This window comes from Dicentrarchus labrax, unplaced genomic scaffold, assembly GCF_905237075.1.
Source record: "Dicentrarchus labrax unplaced genomic scaffold, dlabrax2021, whole genome shotgun sequence".
In the NCBI taxonomy this organism is placed as follows: domain Eukaryota; kingdom Metazoa; phylum Chordata; class Actinopteri; family Moronidae; genus Dicentrarchus; species Dicentrarchus labrax.
Genome location: NW_026136715.1, coordinates 28,356,906 through 28,378,351, shown reverse-complemented (window position 1 = coordinate 28,378,351; position 21,446 = coordinate 28,356,906). Strand labels below are relative to the sequence as shown.

The 21,446-nt window shown below is 40.7% G+C and overlaps 1 protein-coding gene across 1 annotated transcript; it reads left to right on the top strand.

Annotated features, from left to right (window-relative positions):
- Positions 1–668: 668 nt before the first annotated feature.
- LOC127377267 (uncharacterized) lies at positions 669–3,633 on the top strand. The gene is made up of 5 exons (XM_051424995.1): positions 669–855; positions 1,013–1,627; positions 1,759–1,992; positions 3,272–3,430; positions 3,625–3,633. The coding sequence occupies exons 2-5, from the start codon at positions 1,376–1,378 to the stop codon at positions 3,631–3,633; spliced, it is 654 nt and encodes a 217-aa protein (XP_051280955.1). The 5' UTR covers positions 669–855; positions 1,013–1,375.
- Positions 3,634–21,446: the final 17,813 nt, after the last annotated feature.

The following is a 21,446-nucleotide window of genomic DNA, read 5'->3' as shown; positions in this document are numbered from 1 at the left end:
TAGTTCGCCTTGACATCTTGCATTACATTAGACATCTGGCAGGTGGGTGTACCACTGATGCACACCAACTGTACCCCATCTTTATGTCAAGGCTTTCCTTTTGTATATTTGAGTTGGATGCAGGGGACCTTTGCCTGCTAAGAAGAGCCAAGAGGGATGAGTTGATCAAAGAAGGATGGCCTGCTATGACAGATCAAGAGGTGGACCATCACATCACAAAGACAGAGCTGGCCTTACATTGCCGGAGGAGGACACGAGGGACAGAGATAACTGTCAAACTCATTGACGCACTTGGAGAGCTCTTGAGTGGCAAGGGGACCGATGCCCTTGGAGTGCCACTGCTTGACCCTGTGCGGATGCCAGGCATTTGGCAGATTCAAAAGCGGCATGTCTCATGCATTCAAGACCCTCCAAATGTCCAGCTCCACACAGAAACCAGAGAACTCCACAAGGGTGGCATTGCATTAAAAACATACCGGTGTGCCTGAGGTTCCACCTCTTTGGAATCATTTCACTGTCACCTTAACCGATTTATTCCAGGTTTGTCTTTGCAGAATACTGTATGGTTATAATTTGTTTAGGTCTATATTTATGTTTGTTGTATATTTCTAAATAAAATGTATTGTTTTTTGTTTGTTTTCACAGGCAACAGCGCGAACAGCCTCAACTTTCAGCTCTATCTGCTGGAAGGTCTGTTCCGCTGGAACAAGAATCGGGCAAAAGCTGCAGTGAGAGACAGCGGTCCATTCCTGCATACGTACTCTGGAGAGCTAGTGTATGCAGTCAATGAAAACCATGAAAAATTGTTCGGCACAAAACTGGTGCCTGGATTCACTCCACCAGGAACCTACACAGGTAGAGTAGATGGTTCTTTAAAGTGTCAATTAAATGTCATGATCTTAATGAAGTGTTGATTACGTTGCATTGTTGACAGTTGTTTTTTATTTCAAAGAACACAGTTTTTACTTTTTGAACTTGCTTTAATTTGTCTCCTATTACAATATCTCTTCAGGAGAGTTGATTGGAGTGCAATACCTGTTCAGGCAAAACAATCAGGCCCTGGAGGACATGTCTCCAGACTCAGACAGGACCTCACAGTTGCTGGAGGAGATAACAGAGGAGGAGCAAGGGAGAAGGATGAGGGATTTGTTGACACACTGGGAGAGGAAGGCATTGTAGTAAGTCTAGTGGTACCTTCACCAACTAACCTGCCATCACCGTCTCTGCCCAGTGCCATGCCTTCTTCTGGGGTACCGCTGCATAGACCCTCAATCTTTCCTGTTCCCTCAGCAATGGTAAGATTTCCTGTTTGTCAAATTAAATGCACAAATTATATCATATAATTTCAAATTGCAAATGTTAAAATCAGATTTACATGTACAAAACCCACCTAACCAGCAAGTGTATTTTTCCAGGCTGTCCAGTCTCCAGAACTGCCGGGAATCCAACTCACTCCGCTGCACTCCTGTCCACTCACCTGCCTGCTCACCTGTTGTTGCCTGTTCCATCTGTGCCCAGTGCTGTGCCCTCCTCTGCAGCCGCACTCCTGCCTACTCACCTGTCCACTCACCTGCTGTCGCCTGCTCCATCTGTGCCCAGTGTTGTGCCCTCCTCTGCAACCCCACCGGTCAGTGCCCAGTCTCAGTCCACTGCACACTCCGCCACAATTCACTTCAAATAATATAATTTCAAATTGCAAATGTTAAAAACAGATTTACATGTATGTAACCCACCTAACCAGCAGTTATATTTTTCCAGGTTGTCCAGTCTCCAGAACTGCCCGGGAATCCAACTCACTCTGCTGCATTCCTGTCCACTCACCTGTCCACTCACCTGCCGTTGCCTCTTCCGTCTGTGCCCAGTGCTGTGCCCTCCTCTGCAGCCAGTGCCCAGTCTCAGTCCGCTGCACTCCTGTCTACTCACCTGTCCACTCACCTGCCGTTGCCTGTTCCTTCTGTGCCCAGTGCTGTGCCCTCCTCTGCAGTTCTGCTGGTCAATTCAATTCAATTCAATTCAATTTTATTTGTATAGCGCCAATTCATAACAGAAGTTATCTCAGGACACTTTTCAAATAGAGCAGGTCTAGACCGAACTCTTTAACATTAATTACAGAGACCCAACAGTACCACCATGAGCAAGCACTTGGCGACAAGGGCAAGGAAAAACTGCCTGTTAAAAGGCAGAAACCTAGGACAGATCCTCCGGCTCTAGGTGGGTGGTCGTCTGTCTCGACCAGTTGGGGTGAGAGAGAGAGAGAGAGAGAGAGAGAGAGAGAGAGAGAGAGCGACAGACAGACAGACAGACGCACAGCAACAACAGTATTGGCAATGGCAGTCAAGCAGGACCATGGCAGGAGGCTCCACCAGGATCCACGAGAACCTGCGAGACGAGAAAGCACAAGAACTCCGGGGAAGAAGTGGAGTTAGTAACATGCATTAAAGGGACATGAATGAGTGCAGAAAGAGAGAGGAAGAGAGTAGCTCAGTGCACCATGGGAAATCCCCCGATAGTCTAGGCCTATAGCAGCATAACTAAGGGATGGTTCAGGACTCACCTGATCCAGCCCTAACTATAAGCTTTATCAAAGAGGAATGTCTTAAGCCTACTCTTGAATGTGGTGAGGGTGTCTGCCTCCCGAACCACAACTGGAAGCTGGTTCCACAGGAGAGGAGCTTGGTAACTGAAGGCTCTGGCTCCTGTTCTACTTTTTAGAGACTATAGGAACCACAAGTAGCCCAGCATTCAGAGAACGTAGTGTTCTAGTGGGGTAATAGGGTACTATGAGCTCTTTAAGATATGAAGGGGCCTGACCATGAAGAGCTTTATAGGTGAGGAGGAGTATTTTAAATTCAATTCTACATTTTATAGGGAGCCAATGCAGAGTAGCTAGTACAGGAGAGATGTGATCTCTTTTTCTAGTTCCTGTCAGTACTCGTGCTGCAGCGTTCTGAATTAATTGGAGCAGTGCCCAGTCTCAGTCCGCTGCACTCCTGTCCACTCACCTGCCCACTCACCTGCTGTTGCCTGCTCCGTCTGTGCCCAGTGCTGTGCCCTCCTCTGTACTCCTGTCTACCTTCCACCACCAGCTACGTCTCTGCCCAGTGCCATGCCTTCTTCTGGGGCACCGCTGCACAGACCCTCACCCTTTTCTATTTCCTCAGCAAGATTTTCTGTTTGTGAAATTAAATCCACAAATCATATCATTTCAAATTGCAAATGAATCAGATTTGAATGTACATAACACACCTAACCAGCAGTTCTATATTTCCAGGCTGTTGATCAGCAAGGGGTTCCCGGTATGGACAGGGCGGACGTGTTGGCAGAGTACTTGGTGGAACTGCGCAGTCAGACAGCTTTAACACTCACCAACCAGCAAGTGGCCACCATTGTCAGTCTGTGGGACAACCTGGAACAGTTAGACAAGGACATGGTAATATATGCAGCACGGCACCAAGACCGGCTAGTCACTGGCCGTTTTAGGTCGCCGAATAAGAAGGCTGTCTTTACACCAGGTGTAGACAGCACCAAAAGGTGTGTGCTCGGCTCCACAGGGTCTACAGCACAATGGCCCAACTGTTGCCGGCTCGTTGAGTTAATCTTCATACGGCTGTGTGACCTCCACAGATCTCCTAAAAAAACAGGGCATGGTTTCACATTCGAGATGGGATCTGATCCTGAGAGACTACAGGAGAATCAGGCAACTTATTCTGGGCAGTGGACAAATAACTCAGCACACAACTCTGCAGCTTGTTGAGGTCAACGTGGCACAATCAGCGGTTAAAGGGTCAGGAGGTGTCAGTTCTCGTACAAGGACTGCAGCTACCTGCGGCAAGACCTGTTGCAGTGCAGGCTCTCGCCCCTGCAAGAGAGCAGTCTGTCGTGGCTCCAACTTACGGCCACCAGCTGCACACTTACCAGTTGCCACTCAAAACAGCAGGTCAGGCAAAGACTAAATTTAAAAAGATTCTGCCCTCTGCTACCTGCCTGTCTGCCTCAACTACCTCTGTCACCTTTGTCCGTCAGTTCCCTTGTCTACAGCCCAAGCCAGCACAGCCAGTTCGTGGGACACCCGTTTTGTTGCTGCCCAGTGCTACCCCATTGGCCCACCCACCTGCATACACACAGCAAACACCCACCCAAGCACCTGCAGACACACAACAAACACCCACCCTTCCACCTGCAGACACAAAACGCAAGTATACACGAATTGTGACCTCAAATGCATGTCGTAAATGTGGCCAGTTTCGCGCTGTGGAAACTGGCCACAGTCAGTATAAAGGCAAAATATTTTGCCCAAACACTGAGGCAGTTACAAAAGAGGAGTGGCTACAACGTATGAGGATATTGAAGTAGTTTAACTTATTACTTTAATATTAATAAATATTTTTTATTACCATCTAGTGTTAATAATTGTTCTATCAATAAATCAGTTTTTCTTGATTGCTTATATGCGCTGGGATCCACTCGACTGTTTGTACAGTATAGGCCTATTTATCTGTGGTTATTGTTGATCTTGTATATCAATATCTTTGTAATATTTTTATAAATCTTTATATCTTTATAAATCTAAAATGTATGTTTTATTATTCTGGTTCCTTTTCAGTCAGAAAGTAATCACTGACCTGACTGAAATAACTGACTGACCTGACCTAATTGCCCTTTTGCCTAGAAAATGTGAAATGTTGGGCATAGTGTTGTGTTAATAAATATATTTCCTTGTGGAATTGATTATGTTGTGTTGTATTCATTTACAGTGCGTTCTAGAAGCACGTATAATATCAAGAAGCTGCTTGCAGTTTGAATGAGACATTACAATATATACATACACAAACATATAGGACACAAGTAAATGCCTTTAAATGGACAAATATTTTTATTTTGGACAAAGTCTTTAATAATTTACTTCAAAAATGCCACTCTCCAAGAAGAGGAAAAGAGAAATTAAGGACAAAGTCGGCAAGTTTAATGCGCTTGACATGAGGCCAATGAACATAGGTTTTAAAGAATTAATACTTAAGCCAGGATACCCCTTTCCCAAAAGAGTTGTTTTTATTGAAGAAAATCTGCTAGATGCTACATTCCCACGAAAAACATATATAATTATTGATAGAAACTAGACTTCAAACCACAAAGACTTTGAGACCTTTAATAATTTGTCTCTGGTGTAGGTGCTATGATAAATAACAGCAGTACCATTTGTTGGTTCAACAGTGGTTTAAATGGAGCGAAGCCTGCGAGCTAGTTCAGGCAGTCAACTTGAGCTGCGCATGACATGCCCCACTCCATAATCACAAACCAAGCACACCTTTCCAATCTGGCGGTCTATTTAAACTGAACAATTTCCCAGCTCTCCCTCTGCTCTGTCAAAAACGCATTTTCCTCGGCCCGTAATATAAACAACCAGGGCCATCCTCTGCTACCTGTGAGATTAACTTCAACCTCTCCCGCTGCCTGCTGATGTCACACCCCACAGGATTCTGGGAACTGCTGTCCCAGCTCCAACAATGAGCTCTCGGTTCCTGCACCCCTGCAGTAGCAATTCCTCATTTCCTCAGGAGTCAAATTCTAACAGGTAATTTGTCTCTCACTCTGCATTTATTAAAAGAATACATTTCATAAATCTATATTGACGGGCTTAGGGAAGTAATACAGAGTAAGTAATAGATGAGAATTAAATTTGTGGATTGTGGAGATTTTCCGTAGTTCTGAAAGATAGTAATCACAGATTGTCAAAATGTCAGCATTGCTTTTGGCTTCTTTAGAGACACCATATGTGAAGTTATTTGCAACACAGAGAGGAGCTTGATACTATAGCTATAATACCAGACCTATATACTGTATGCTGTTCCTTCTCCCAGACAACCTCTACCTGTTCAAGAACTGTAAAATCTCAGCTGCAGTTTAAAATCTGTGCTAAATACTGTAAGCCAGCCTCCAAAGTGACAGGTACTTTCTTCAGGATAGATGTCACGGGGCGGAAGTTGATGTTATTTAAGCATGCTTTTACTTTGGATTTGTTGTGTTTTTAGTATTTGCTGTGTTTTTACCTTATTTTATTGCGTGCTTTTATTTTGAATATTTATTTTTGTGTGTGTTTTTAAACATTGTTTTTACTTCCGCCATCGAACATGTACCCTAATCATGATTAAGGACTTGCACCTGGGGACTAGAAAGTTGATTAACTGTTTTAGATAAAGGGGCAGGAGAGGAGCAGGTCTGGCGTTCAGCTGCTGAGTGCGGCCCTGCCGCTGCTGTTGCTCTCGGTAAGTAAGTCTCTTTTAAGACCAGTGTTTGTCGTAGTGTATAGTGTACGAAGCTGTGGTAGTTTAAAGGACGTTTGACTGGCCCTAAGTTTTCCTCTGCAGGCTCTGCCTGAGGAGAGGAACCAGGCGAGAAGAAGGTGGTCGCCACCAGAGACCCGTGGACGGTCATTTTTAACCTCCAACTCCTGTTGTGCCGCATTATTTTAGCTTCATTTTAGTTGGTTGTGCTTTTTGCTTTTAGTTTCTTTTAAGGGGGAACTCTTAGTTGTTTTATTTCTCTTAAAATAAATTTGGTTACTCCTCCAACTGGTTGTACTCACTGTTTTAAATAGCACTGTTTTTAACTGCTCTCCCCCGACATAAAGAACCTTTTAATCTTTTATCTTAATTTTAATCTTGGTAGTTTTAAGAGGTCCAAGGCCTCAGTCAAACCTAGGTGGCATTGTCGGTCCCCGTTTTTAACATATCTACACCTTGCACGTCTTAAATATAGGTCTCCTATCTGCAATAGTTTCAATGAGAATTTGTACATTTTCTAACTGTAAATGTTTCTGTAAAATGGTGTTCTAAATTGTAGTGTTCTGATAAGCTGACATTCGGTTGCCACAGTAGTCCTTCTTGACATAAGCATTATGCTGGATTCTCTACCTACAAACTTCATTTCGTCTTGCATCTTTTAGATGATTTTCAAGTAGTTGACTTTCCCTCGTCCCCGCCAATATCTCTACAGTCAGAAGCTTTTCCAGGAGTAAGGCGTACCGCTTTCCGAAGAGAAACTGTAGGCCTTCTACACATTTTCACAATTTCTTGGCATAACCCTTGATAGTGTGCTCATGCAAGCATCTCTGCAACAAGACAAGCTGTCTCGCATCAGAACAGCTATTAAATCTGGTCTGCTAGAAGATTTTCTCTAACTTCACTATGCGCATTATGCCTCACGGTCGTCCTTCATATCTTGCTTGCTGGTTTTGGCAAAATCTGTTAGAATCTTAAGATACTGTGTTTTTAGACAAAGGCTGGTGCTCAGATTTGTGGTTCTAGTCTTTGCTATGTGATAAACTAACTTGGATTGCTTTTTATAATGACTACGTGGAATCTGTGGATTTCCCCCAGTTTTGAACGATGCAGCGCCTCTGTTGGTTTTTGGGGGTTCTCATAATGAGTGGTTTGCAGACATCTGGCCTACTGAAATTCAGTCCCTTAAAACCAGTTCTAAATCCACTGCTCTGTATGAACTCTACCCATTGTCGTTCATCATTGTCTGTGCATTTATTGTTTTTACTTGAATCTCGTAATCTTGAAAAGCAAACTATCAAAGTAATGCAAGCAGGGATTCAGTTTCATATTCGATGTAAAGATCCAGCATCCCAAAGTCTGCTGGGAAATCCTTCCATTCAGCTGCTCCTCAATGGCTTTAAAAGGTGCATCCTCAAGGCAACGATAAGACTCATCACACAATTCATTGGTGCATAAATTGTTTTTCACTTATATTGATGTAATGTTGGAAGAAGTTCTGTTAATGGCTTTTACAGGTTTTCTCAGGTGTGAATATGCATAAGCATGATCTTCCCTTCTCTGATTTACCCTTAGAAGATCACATCACATGTACTCAATGTTCTTGAAGCATTCACAATCTGATAGATCTCACCAACGCGCTAAAATTTCATTGCTATGACTAACACTATATTTTGTCCATTCTCTTCTATTATGAAATCCTTGCATCATCGCTCCAACCCATCGGTTGGCTCCCTTGTTCATCGTCGATGATTGTAGCTCATGACGAGATCCTGGTTCTGCTCTCTGCTGAGCTGCGGCCTAACGCGAACACTATTCCCTTCACTACCTAAGATTGGTGCAGCTACAACCGCAGCTCTCCATCTGCCCGCATCAACCAATCTACCAAGGCTATGTCAGGCTCCACAAGAAGGAATCTTGACCGCGCAAAAGCTCATTAGCTCCTGCTCCCCTTAATGCATTTTAATATTTGTATCTGCTGCCTAATTATATATTTGCATATCTGGTGGTTGCTGGGTTTAGAGTATTTATATCTTTGCTATATGGGAAATGTTCCTGCATTAGGTTTTTGCTAAGTAGTATATTCCTCTGGGGCCAAGGTGCTTCCAGGGAATGGCCACAAGGCAGCTGGTGCCAAGGCCCACACATACAGTAGCAGTTTTGTTTTGCTAGATAGTATATTCCACGGGGGCCAAGGTGTTTCCGAGGAATGGCCACGCTGTTTTGGTTATCAAAGTTTATAATTAAACGATAAATTGGAAACAATAGCCAATAATTGATTGATCGGTCTCATAAAAATACACAAAACTATTAATTTAGAAATCGGATTAATAATTAAATTAATAACTATAACCAAAATCACTTAATAGTGAAAGTGGAAGGATCTGGAGTTCTACATAGAAATTAAATAGGCCAGCATGTATAAACACAAGATAATGAGTTGCAAACAGAGGAAAATACACAATATACAAACTAACTTAAGGCCCGGACACACCAACCCGATTATCGGCCGTCGGACATTCGGACAGTCAGGCGAGGTCGGTGACTCGAGTCGGTTCGGTGTGTCCCGTGCAGTCGTCAGTCGGCGTCGGCGTTCATTTTGACCGATTCGACATGTAGAATCGGTCAGTGGCCGTCTGCCTCAATGACCAATCTGATTGGTGGAGTGCTAGCGCTTGACTAGTGAATCAGTGAGTGCACGAGAAAACCGGAAGTGACGATGGTAAACATACTAAGCCAACGCCAGTATCTTGTTACTATTAGCCATCGTATTTTCCGTTCAGCGAGTAATGACAATAACAATCCTTCTTGACAACTATCAACACACTCTGATGAAAACAATGACTGACAACAGCGTGCTCTGTGTTTACTAGGTCTAGAGTGATCCGTCATTTCCGGTTTTAATTTCTTTGGGGCGACAACACAGATTAGCGCCGCCTGCTGTTATGGGGATGTCTTACGCCTCGTGCAGAGCGTATGCTCCAGTCGGCGCCGGTTTGGTGTGTTCGGAGGCACTTTTTTGACCGACTCGGGGAGACAGGAGCCGACTGATCAGTCCGACTGCTTTTCTGCCGACGGTCGGCCGTCGGGTTGGTGTGTCCTGGCCTTTAAAGGAATTAAGTTAGAGGGGAAAAGTGTGTGTGTGTGTGTGTGTGTGTGTGCATGGGGGGAAAGAGTTGTGGTTCTGGAGTCCAAACAGTCTCTGCTGTGCAGTGTCCGCTGGTGAAGGTTGCATAAGGAAAGGCATTTCGCACGTTGCTCTGCAGAGGGAACGACTCAGCTTTAACGTCACGTTGCTCCGGTAAAGTCAGCTGGCAGACTTTCTGTTTAAAGCTGCAGATGTTGACTCCCGTTAGCGGTGCGCTGACCACGGATCGCAGGAAAAAGCAGGCTCTTATGCCATGCTTTAATCCTTTGTTAATCACGCGTCATCAAGTTGCATCAGATTTCGGTCACAGGAAGTAACTGAATGAGGTGACAGGAAGTGGCCCGTCACAATAAAAATCCAGTTAACCACACCAAAGCCTTGAATGGTTTGTTGTGGTAAGCTTCATGTCCTACTATGGAGGCATATGGTAATTTGGTTTAAAAAGAAAAATATTGTAGTTGTGGCTTTTTTTTATGTACAGCGTGTGCTGGTGTATTATGAATTGGTTGCCAGTGGCTGGTCACTTCCCCACACCAGCAGTCTTTGGTGCATGAGAACCCACTGCAAGTAACTACAAGAAGACTAGTTAGATCAGGTTAGACAGGTCAGATAGAGGGAATTTGTCCTCTTTTCTGTGAATATTGGACCCTGTGTGCACCGTGTTGGCACTTGCTTTGGCTTTGGTATTTGTGAGAATTTGTTGTCTCTGGTTATTTTGAGTTAGGAAATGGCTGAAATAAGCAATTTTGTTTTTTTGTTTTTGGACAGGTGCACAGTAGAGCAGCTATTGAAAATAGCGGACCATTATAAAGTTGAGATTTCAGATAAGTAATTAAAAGGGAATGGGAAATTGAGTGAAATGGGTGTTTTGTCTGTAGACCAGGAAGAGAAAACTTCGATTTTACTATTGATACTATCGAAGTTATCTACTGCAGTACAAGCTTGATTTGATCCAAAGTAGACAATTTTTACTGTCGCCTTGCTCTGGGCCTCTGAGTTATGTTGTAAAATTTTGGGTAACCTGCAGCTGTTGCCTTAATTTAATGAGAGAGATCACTATTTGAGTGGACATTGGCTGGACTTGCCCTGCACTTTACTGCGTGATCACACACAATTTGAAAAATAATGTAAGTGATCAGCAAGGACAGGCAATTTAGCCAATTAACTTGATTTTCCAACATTGAGCAATTGTTTAACCAAAAGATTAAGCCTATCTGCAGTTCAAAGAGCCCATTAGGTCTCTCTGCAGTTATTTATTTGTTATTTTTTAGATTTATCAATCCAGAATGTTGTTTTACATTTTCTTCTATATCTTTGCATGATGTTCTGTATTTTGTGTCAGTAAAGTGTTATATTAGGGAATAATTTAACCATTAATCATTTCTCCACGTTGCCTTTCCGTTTATAGTTTTGATTCCTCTTAACTTGGTTTTGGTTGTTTTTATTTTTTTTAAAGTTGTTTCTGTTCTGTTTTCTTATTTACTGTAAGCTATGTGCCTCTATAGTCTATTTTTATATATTTATTATTGCTATAAAGTCACCTTGGGTCAATGAGTGCAAAAAACCTACATTATTTGATGATCAGGTGACAACAGGCAAGACTTATTTACTTATTTCTTAGTCTGAGACACTCCTAAATTCCTACGTTATGTTGACGTAGTACAGGATAAAGTATTCCAAGCAAGTTTCTGCCTCATTATGGTAAGTGTTACTGGTCTGAGCTTAGGAGTTTGGGTTAACCATAAAACTAACTCTAAACCCTTCACATTTTAATTGGTTCATATCATACATTCCAGCCCACATCCTGAAAACACATGACATTAAATACTATGCAACATGTACATGTTAACACGTTTACGACAAATGAATGCTTTCTACTCCACTTCTACTAACTTCTAGTATGATGGCACTACACAAATAAAATTGAACTTAACTGAACTAAATTGAATTTAACTAAACTGAACTGCACCTAAAATAAAAAAGGATGAACAGCTCAGAAAGGAATGGAGCCATAAGGTCCAGCTTCCTTCAGAGAGACGTAATTCTCATCACTGGACACTTTGACATGTGGACAGATTGGGCTGGAAGTCCAACGGCCAACCCTGGGCTATTTGAGAGGGGGCCCTTAAAGAGACAGTCACTAATACAGACAGTAAATAGAGGTGCTGCAGCAATAGAGAGTATGAGAAAAACGGTTCACCTCTGGGTCTCCCTACAAGGACAAGGGGGGGAACGGAGGATCCACTGTAAGTCAGTCACACCTCGACTTTCTTCCAAATAACACACATTTCATTCATAATATAATAAATACAGGCCTGTAGTTCATGCACATTTTAGCTTTTCTGAATTGGGTGAAATGGCTAACATAAATAGGTAATAAAAATATTGTATAAAGTGTATATTTATGGATGTCCTTGTGGTTCTCTAAGTTCTGATAACTTAACTGATGAAGGATTTGTGCAATCGAGAAATATAATTCCCTGCTTCACTTATGTTGTTATATAAAACACAACAGTTTGTACAGAATTTTGTGTTATATTTTTTTATTGCGGGGGGGCGCTCAAAGGGGGTCTCGCCCAGGGTGTCATTCAAGATAGAACCGCCACTGGCAATACGTCACACTTATAGTGTATCTAACTTTTAATTTTATTTCTTGCTTCCTCATTCATAAATCAACAACTGTTATGAAAGCACTGTCAGGTGAGTAATCACATGCTGATATGTACATAAACAGATCAATAATCCAGCACTCCAAGACACACACACAAACACACACACACACACTATCACCATTCCCTGCGTCTTTAGCTCATCTCCTGTGACCTGTGTTTGTGCTGCTGTCCTTTGACCTTTCAGAGAGAGCAAAGACAACCCGCATGGATCAATCCCACTGTGAATGAGTCATTCTGGAGACAATCAACACTAACAGTGAGCATAAAAATCATGACATACAAGCAGATAGCAACATTAGCAGCAAAACACAAACACATATGCACACATGCCCTGAAAAGCACCCTTGGGTCTCTCTCTCTCTCTCTCTCTCTCTCCCACACATACACATACACAATCTCTTCCCACTGCCAGTGTTGCATGTTTGCCAGCAGCCTGTGTGACAGCTGGTCTTGAGGCTCTGTGTTGTGCGATTGAACCACGGGTAAATGATCTGTGTAAATTGGCCTTTTATGGGACTGTGGGGGAAGATGTTTCACACCCTATTTAACTCTTCATCATCATTGTTTGTTCAAAAAAAGACTCAATCTGCAGGAGATTAAGAGTAATGATAAGTAACTGTGATTCAACATTGCAAGGTACCATAAGACTCAAAGAGCTGCGAGCAGGCAGGACATTGTGGATTTACACAATGTTGATCAAATGATAAAAGCGGAAATGGGAAATTTGAGAAACTCTTCGCTGTAAGGATGTAAAAAAGTTTTTTGTGAGGCTACTCAGCCCAGTTTACTGTAATCTCATATTTACAGTCAAGTTTATTTATAAAGCCCCACAAATTTTGTCTGAGAGAGCTTTACAGTCTGTAAAACATATGTAGGATGATCAGATGTCCCGAAAAATTCTGGACAGTCTGAATTTCCAGCAGTTGTCCCAAATTGTGTCCTGTTGTCCTGAAATTTATAGTTAATAGATAATGCTGTATGAACAAGCTAAAATTACTTGTGACATGAAGGCAAAAATGCTGAGGAGACCTGACTTGGTGACACAATAAAATTGCTGCAGGAAATGTACTGTGTACTTTCGTACACTACCAATAATTATAAACATAAAGAAGACATTATAATTATAAATCATCATATGAACAATATGCATCCAAATAATCCTTAATGATCGCCAAAGTGTAAAGATGTGATGTTAGTCACATACAAAACAAGCAGGCTATTGTTAACAACTTAATTACAGCAGTAACAATTCAATTAGTTGATGCACAGAAAATGAATTGGCTACCATTTTGAGCATCGATTAATTGTAAATTGTTTTTATCGTACGTCTGTTTGTTTTTGTTGAGTTAATGTAATAAAGTAAAGAGTAAATTCAGCTTAAGTGGTAACATTTGTATAAAGAAGATGCATTTAAGTTAGTCTGTGAAAGCATTATAAATAAGTTTGGAGAAATGCTGCATATAAGTGTAATATACTTACAAGTTTTAAGTTTAATTAACTGAATGGATTTAGTTAATGGTCTAAGGCAAATCATTTTCCTCAAACAGTTTGAGTTTAATGGTATTACTGATGTTTCACTTGTCTATTGCACTGATAAGGCTTTCAAAAATAACAGTTGTTCTAAATCAGATGATGCAGAGTGCAGCCGTCACTGCGGGGTGAATTTGTGATGAAAATATCATAAAAAATTATGTTTGTAATCCCTTACAGTTTAATGACAATCTGCCTCTCTGACAAGCTGCTAAGAAGACGTATAAAACACTATAAAACCACTAAAAAAAGCACTGGTTTCATTTAGGGAAAGATCGTGGTTTCGGTTAAATGTTGATCACGTCGCATAACTACTCACACAACTTGTTTTATACATCTCCAAGAAGTAATATTCCATGTATTGCATTTTTACATTAACATCTGTTTACTGCAGTGTGTTATCAAAAGCAGATGTATAGGTCCCCACTGCAGTATCATAATTCACGGATGGGCTTGATCTAACAGTGTGAAGTGAACTTTACATTTACAAGGGGTGTGTCCACTTCAGTGCGCAGCAAAAACACACCACCTAATGTCCTCTCAGTCACTTTTATTGCTTTTACTAGGAATTTTTTTCTCTATATTCATTACACTGCTGATAAACAAGAGTGGACACGGACTTAATATCATGAACACAGAGAGAGAGCATGTGTTTGGTTATAGTTGTTGTGTTTGAATAAATAAAAGTCCAGTGTAAAACTTTTAGGAAGATGTGTCTTCAATATGAATATTTATATAAGCCATGCTAGCAGTGAGGCTCTATGGCAATGTTGGTCACTTGGTCAGTCTTTGGTGATCTTTAATGTAACGACTTTTCTTTTAGCGCCACCAGTAGGTTGGCATTTGCGGTTATGAAATGTTTTCTGATCAAATGTTGAACTTTTGAAATAACAATCATGACATTCTGGATTTTTCAATGCAGGAGATATTGTAGATTTAACTTGTTTGTTTATTTTTTTTGACGTGATTTGAACTTTTTGTAGATCTCATTTTAACAAGCTAATTAAAACAGCATTTTTTCATTTTAGGAATACTGCCAACGGCAGACCTTTTTTAAGCAAGGAGGCTGAAAACCTCACGCTTTCATTACCAGCTGTTATTGTTGTTCATTTTCAATTCAATTCAATTCAGTTTTATTTGTGGAGCGCCAATTCATAACAGAAGTTATCTCAGGACACTTTTCAAATAGAGCAGGTCTAGACCGAACTCTTTATAACATTATTTACAGAGACCCAACAGTACCACCATGAGCAAGCACTTGGCGACAAGGGCAAGGAAAAACTGCCTGTTAAAAGGCAGAAACCTAGGACAGATCCTCCGGCTCTAGGTGGGTGGTCGTCTGTCTCGACCAGTTGGAGAGAGAGAGAGAGAGAGAGAGAGAGAGACTTTCTAATCTCATGCCCTAAATTCAAAACTTTAAGAGAAAAACAATTTGCAAACATTTCCCAAATATACCCGAATTCGAATTATTATCAGACACACAGCAACTCCCCTATTTACTGGGAGAAATGCCAAAAAGTCAAATTATTGCAGCAAAATATGTCTCCTCATGCCATGAACTGAGGACGACCAGTGGAAACTCAGATAAATGTATAAAATAATTGATTGTTTTTGTTGTTGTTGTTTTTTAATACACACACAATTTATTAATTTTAATATATTTTAATATTATATATTATATTTAATAATTTGTTATTACTGTTATATTGATTGAGATTGATTGACTGTGATTGAGTCAATCATAGTTACAGTATTACCAACAGTATAGATTATTGATTATTATTAATTTATTGTAAATATAGTTTTCCTTTATTGTTATTATTATTCTTAATTCCAAACGCTTGCTTTGGCAATATGTACAGTGTTACGTCATGCCAATAAAGCCATTTGCAGAGAGAGAGAGAGAGAGAAGAAAGAGAGGGAGAGAGAGACACTCACTCTAGACTAATAGTAGTGACTGAAGATGATTAACATGAAGACAATAATGACAATGATGACAACAGTTGAATTTTCAGTGTTTGTATGAAAGCTGAGTTGATCTTTAAATTTGTTAAGTGAAAAATCTATATACATCAAGATATGGAAAATAAAATAATCAATGAACTGTGTCCCATTTCTATACATTACCCCAAACTAAACCTTTCACACATAATTACAATTCCCAGTGCTGTGTGTGAGTATATATATTCTGTGGGCCTGCTGTCCCAGGGCCTGAACCCAGCAGTAGCAGCAGCCCCAGCAGATAGGGCCTGACAGGCTGAAATGAAACACACAGATAGGGAAGTGGCAGCCAGGCAGACAGGAGCCAGTCTCTCTTGGACGCTGGAGATTATCCTGACTCCTACTTCACATCACATTCCCCAGCAAGCCGAGCACTGGGGGCGTGTTCCAACCCTCCAGATCCCTTCTTCCCCTTTATCTGCTTCCTGTATACACTGGCATGTTTCTGGGAGAAGGCTGCTGAGCGTGAGCTGGAAGAGAAGAAAACCACAGCATAGACCAGAGACATGATGTAAAAGGAAGAAGGCTCCACAGGGCCATGGCAGTCTGCTGGAGGTCTGGAAAAGGCTTGTGGCAAAAAAAAAAAAAACACTTCCATAACAGAATAACAGCAGTTTAGCTCCATTGAGTAATCAGCTATTTGACATGAACATGTTGAAAATTCAGTTATCTCATGACAGAGACCACATACTATACTGTATATGTGAAATTTTCTGGAGCGTAGAAGCAATTTTAAAATATTCACTGAATGAGGAATTTCTGCAAATATTTGAGGATTTTTCTCATATTCCTACTAATACTGGCATTTTTGTTTTCATTCATAGAAAGACTGTCAACAACGCTCAAATGCATGACTGAATTACATATTACTCTAGGGTGATTGACTGTGAACAACACAGTTCAACATGTCAACATATAATATACGTAATAATGTTCATCATAAGAAGGTTCAAGATAACTTTATTTGTACCTATAGGTAGATTTGGTTTTCAATAAAAGACAATGCATTCCTCTTGACAAAAATATATAAACAACAAACAACTCAGACAATAGTCAGACATAATACAAACATGATAAAGATAAAAGATAAAAGTGCTCCAGGCTACTGAGAAAGTTTCTGATTATTTTGAGATTCTAGTCAATATTCTGCGAAGGTTCCCCATATAATGACTTACTGAATCTTTTTTTTCCTGTCACATTGGCGGAAATGGGCTTCCATACATTGTGGCTATTGTATGCAGTCATGCTGTTAGAGCCACTTGAACTAAATAGTATTACAGTGTATGTCTGGATGCCTGATGCTAAGTTGCTTTCAGGGGAATATCCCTCTTCTAAATCTGTAACCATGACAATAACACGGCGTTCCTTGAGTGAAATGAATCCTGTCAAAAGAAAGACACCTCCATTTTCCTGAGTTGACACTGTGAAAGCCATGTTGGTGAAATGTTAGCGATGATACTATAACGTTCCATTCCAGAGGATATACTATCACATCTAGTCGTACTGGTGTAAACTGGACAGTTTTAATGTTGCAGACCATGTTATATGGCAAGTAAAGTTTTAACTTTAGGGGCGGCTGTGGCTCAGAGGCTGAGCGGGTCAGAAAGGTTGTTTGTTGTTTGATCCCCGGCTCCGCCCGCTAAGTGTTGAAGTATCCTTGAGCAAGATACTGAACCCGAATTGCTTACGATGCTGTGTACGTGAATGTGTATGAATGAGTTAGTTTCTGTCCCATGGACTTTGCCATCACTGAGTGAATGTGTGTGAAGGGGTGAATGTGGCACGTGGTTGGAAGACTAGAAAGGCGCTATACAAGTACAGGTCCCTTTACCAACTGGTCTTGTTGTGAATCTTTGGTGTAATCTCACCTTAAACAAACGCCACCCAGGAGCACCTCAATGCCCCCTTTTCTAAAATTTTGCTCCCAGGAAATGGGGTAAAATGTCTATTTACCAAAACAAACATAATTCATACAACATAGGAATAAAATGTCTGAATATTGATGAACTGGATCTGGTCCCTGTAGCCACATCCACACACTCAGCAGACTGACTGTAACCTTTCATCACATTCTGCTGTCTCTCCAGACCAGAGACAACCTCAACACATCACTCACATCCAGCCACAGATGTCACAGAAGGATCTGAACGTACATATGAAAACACAGAGGATCTGGAATCAGCCATAACAATAGCTGGTATCTGGGCTTCACTCCAGTCCAAGTGTCAGCTCCTCTGTTAGCCCTCTTTTGCACTATCAGAGCCACTTCAACATGTCTTTGCTAACTTCTCATCATGGTTTTAGGGTCAGTTTGAGTTGATAAAGCTTCCTCAGTGACGAATGAAGATCTTATCTGGAGCGATCATGGCATCAATTTGCATCACTGACAAGAAATTTGAAAAAAGGTCTCTAAAACGTGACAGCACACACACAAACACACACAACGTTAGCCTGTTCTTGTGTAGACAATAAATACCTTTAGAAAATTCCCAACTTATCTCGCAGGCATGTGTATGTAAAATGAAGATAGAGGCTGAAATTCCATTCCAGTCTGAAGAATGCAGCTGTAAAGGACAGTGGCGTCACATTAGAGGGTGATCAGAGTTAAAAGGCATTTCTGTCCGGAGACAATGCCTCCCTGGTGGAAAGACCTATCAGTCAGTCCACTGAAACATTACCAAAAACTGACAGAAACAGCACATACACAGCCTGCAAGAGGAATGCGCAGCATTTGTAGCTTACAGCTTTTATTGACATAACCACAGACTGACCAGGGGGAGCTGTAATAGTGCCAGGGCACCCCCACCCCAATACGCAGCCGCTTGGAACACTATGATGGATGGTGTAAATGAGGCTGTGGTGGAGCGGGCCCTCACCAATCACCTCATTCATAAGGTCGCTATCTGACTCCTGTACTGAGAGATGAGAATTACTCAATGTGCTAAACCATCTTGTTGGCTTTTTTCTCTGGAGGGGATTGGGATTACTCTGCGGTGCAAAGAGAGTTTTTACAGTTGGGGGAAATGTGTCAAATAGATCAATTGGAATCTATTGTGTCATTATTGGGTTTCATTCCTTTATTTTTTTTCAGGGTAAATGGACTGTACATGTATAGAGCCTTTCTAGTCTTCTGATCCACTACCAACACTTTAAACTACATGTCACATTCACACGCCGATGACACAGCATTGGGAGCAATTAGGGGTTCAGTATCTTGCTCAAGGACACTTGACATGCACAAGACATGCAGCGGGAGGAGCCAGTAAACGAACAGCTAACCTTCTGATTAGTGGATGACCCACTCCACCTTCATAATTCCTTAATAATAGGATAATACCTGTACCTGTGTTTGTAGTCAACTCATTAGTGCAGCAGAAGGGTGTTGTATGGAAGCCCATTTCTAACAATTGACAGGGGAAAAAAAGTTCAAAATTTTTTTGAGATACAAAGTCATTATAATGACAAAAGGTTTTCAGTATTGCCAAAAGTTATCACACTTTTGGTCACTTGGGTTTTGGTCCTGTTTAGATTATTTGAGTTTCTAGCCAAAATCAACATGTAACATAATCACAATGGGGATCCCTGAGGTGGTCATAATGGCTATAATAATAATAATAATAATAATAATAATAATAATAATAATAATAATAATAATAAGTAATACATTTTCAAAACAAACTTACAAAGTGCTTTAAATAAAATAAAATCAGACAATTAAAATGATACAGGAGTGAGGTGGAATGAAAGACAGTAAAGACAAATAACAATAAAACATGTTGCAAAGTAGCTGCACTGAGGCAAATCAATTCAAACAATTAAAATGATACTGAATAAAAGAATAAAAAAGACTAATGTAAAAAACAATAATAGTAACAAAATAGATATGAGATGATGGACATAAAATTATGTGCTTGAATAATGTCTTTTTTGAAAAGATATGTTTAGAGAAATGCTTTTAAAGATCACTGATTCAGCAAACCTTAGGCCCTCAGCAGGGAGTTATAGAGAAATGGGTGATCAGTAAAATCTTATAATCAATTCTAAAACTGTCTGGTTGAGACAAAAACAGAGCTGACTCATTTTCTTATTATGTGAGTTAAAAGCAGAGAATTATAGTTTCAAGGGTTTCACGATTAGGCTAAGAGAGAAAGGACCGGAACTTCGAGATGCTCCTTAATCGATAGAAACGAGAGAGGTTGCTGACGGATATCACACCCGGGTGGTTTCTGGCTGCAGGCTGGATGATTGCAGACAGTTTATTGATGGTTATGCTGGAAGTACATGACAATAGGGTTCACGACCCTGAGCACATTCTTTGTTTTAAGAGAGAAAATGTTCCCACAGTAACTCCTTTACATTAGCCATAAACATCCTTTTGTTTTTTGTTCATTTGTTATTTAGTTTTTGAACGCTATCAGTGTAACTCATATATACTTAAGGTAGATTTGTATAGAATAAATTATGTATGTAAAATATGAGTAAACCAATCAGTTGTGGAATCTTTTTCTTTTAATATACTCTTTATTTGTTGAAACATGACCAACAGCTTTATATGTTACTAACTACTGTATATCCCTCTCCCCACACCACACCATCCCTGCCTCTCATAATAATAATAATAATAATAATAATAAAAGCAAAGAATTACAAAATAGAAATATGCATCAAGAAATATAGGCTTTGTTCAGGGAGTATCTTAAAGTATATGCTAAATACTAGTCTTAATAATTCTAACTCTTATTCTAAAAAGACATTTTGTTGAGAGAGCAGCTGTGTTGTGGTGTGCCCCAAATGAAGTTTACACTGAAACATAAAGTCGATCGTGGAATAATTTAATACATATCTAAAACACAACACAACAGAATGTTATTTCATCATTCGTTTCTATATTTTCATATATTTATTTCCAAAAGTCACTTTTTTTATTTTACTTCATGTCATGTTTACTTCATACAGTGGCCACTGCACCTTTCTGTTGATCAGCTGCCCCCAGTCTCTCTCAGTAGGGCGCAGTAACTGCTACCAGATTTAGCCAGTTAGCTCCTGTCAGCTACAGACTACAGGCTGCTTCACCCTCACTCACTGCCTTTACTGGAGCTTCATTTGATCAGTAGGGCTGCTATTTCCTGTGGTGGGGTTGGTTGTAAGTAACCGTCACAGTCTTTGACAGATAATGTTCACACACGTGTTCATATTTTCCTCATGTTCTTCAGAATGGATGCAGTGTGTGTGTTAGGTTTGAGTCTGTCACTCGCTATGAAAACAGGCAGTTCTGCCCCGTCTATGGTGGACGAAAGAGGACAATATTTGTTTAATTTAGAGTTGCTTTTTTCCCCCCAACAGCCCAGCGAGAGGTCACAGTCTCATTGGGAACTGGTCAGTGTTGTTGGTTTTGTGTTTTTAAAATGTCTCTTTGGTTCCCTTTTTTGGTCAGCACTGGAAGCTAAAGAATCATTTTTTGAATGTGAATCAAGTTCTGTTTGTCCAGTCAAAACAATGTGACAGCAGGCTCACATCTTAACATGACCTTAAATGTGTCTGTATCATGTGATGAATTACACCATATCAGATTTTGACTACTCGATTATCGTGGCGAAAAGAATTCATGATAATGATATTATTGCAACATGAATAATGATATACACTCAGAGTTTGAGGTCCAAACCTTCCCACCAGTCAATGACTATAGGACATTATAGTAAATAATATCAGTCAAACCCCTGTTTGCCACGCCTATGGCTGAGGGCAACATGCTGAGAGTCTCACTGTGGAATCTCCTCAGGACCACTCAATGCGTTGTACACTACATGCCACACT

Coding starts and splice junctions, on each gene's coding strand:
- LOC127377267 (XM_051424995.1), top strand. CDS start 1,376: ATGTACAAAACCCACCTAACCAGCAAGTGTATTTTTCCAGGCTGTCCA. Junction 1,628..1,758: donor CCTCCTCTGCAACCCCACCG/GTCAGTGCCCAG, acceptor ATATTTTTCCAG/GTTGTCCAGTCTCCAGAACT. Junction 1,993..3,271: donor CCTCCTCTGCAGTTCTGCTG/GTCAATTCAATT, acceptor CTATATTTCCAG/GCTGTTGATCAGCAAGGGGT.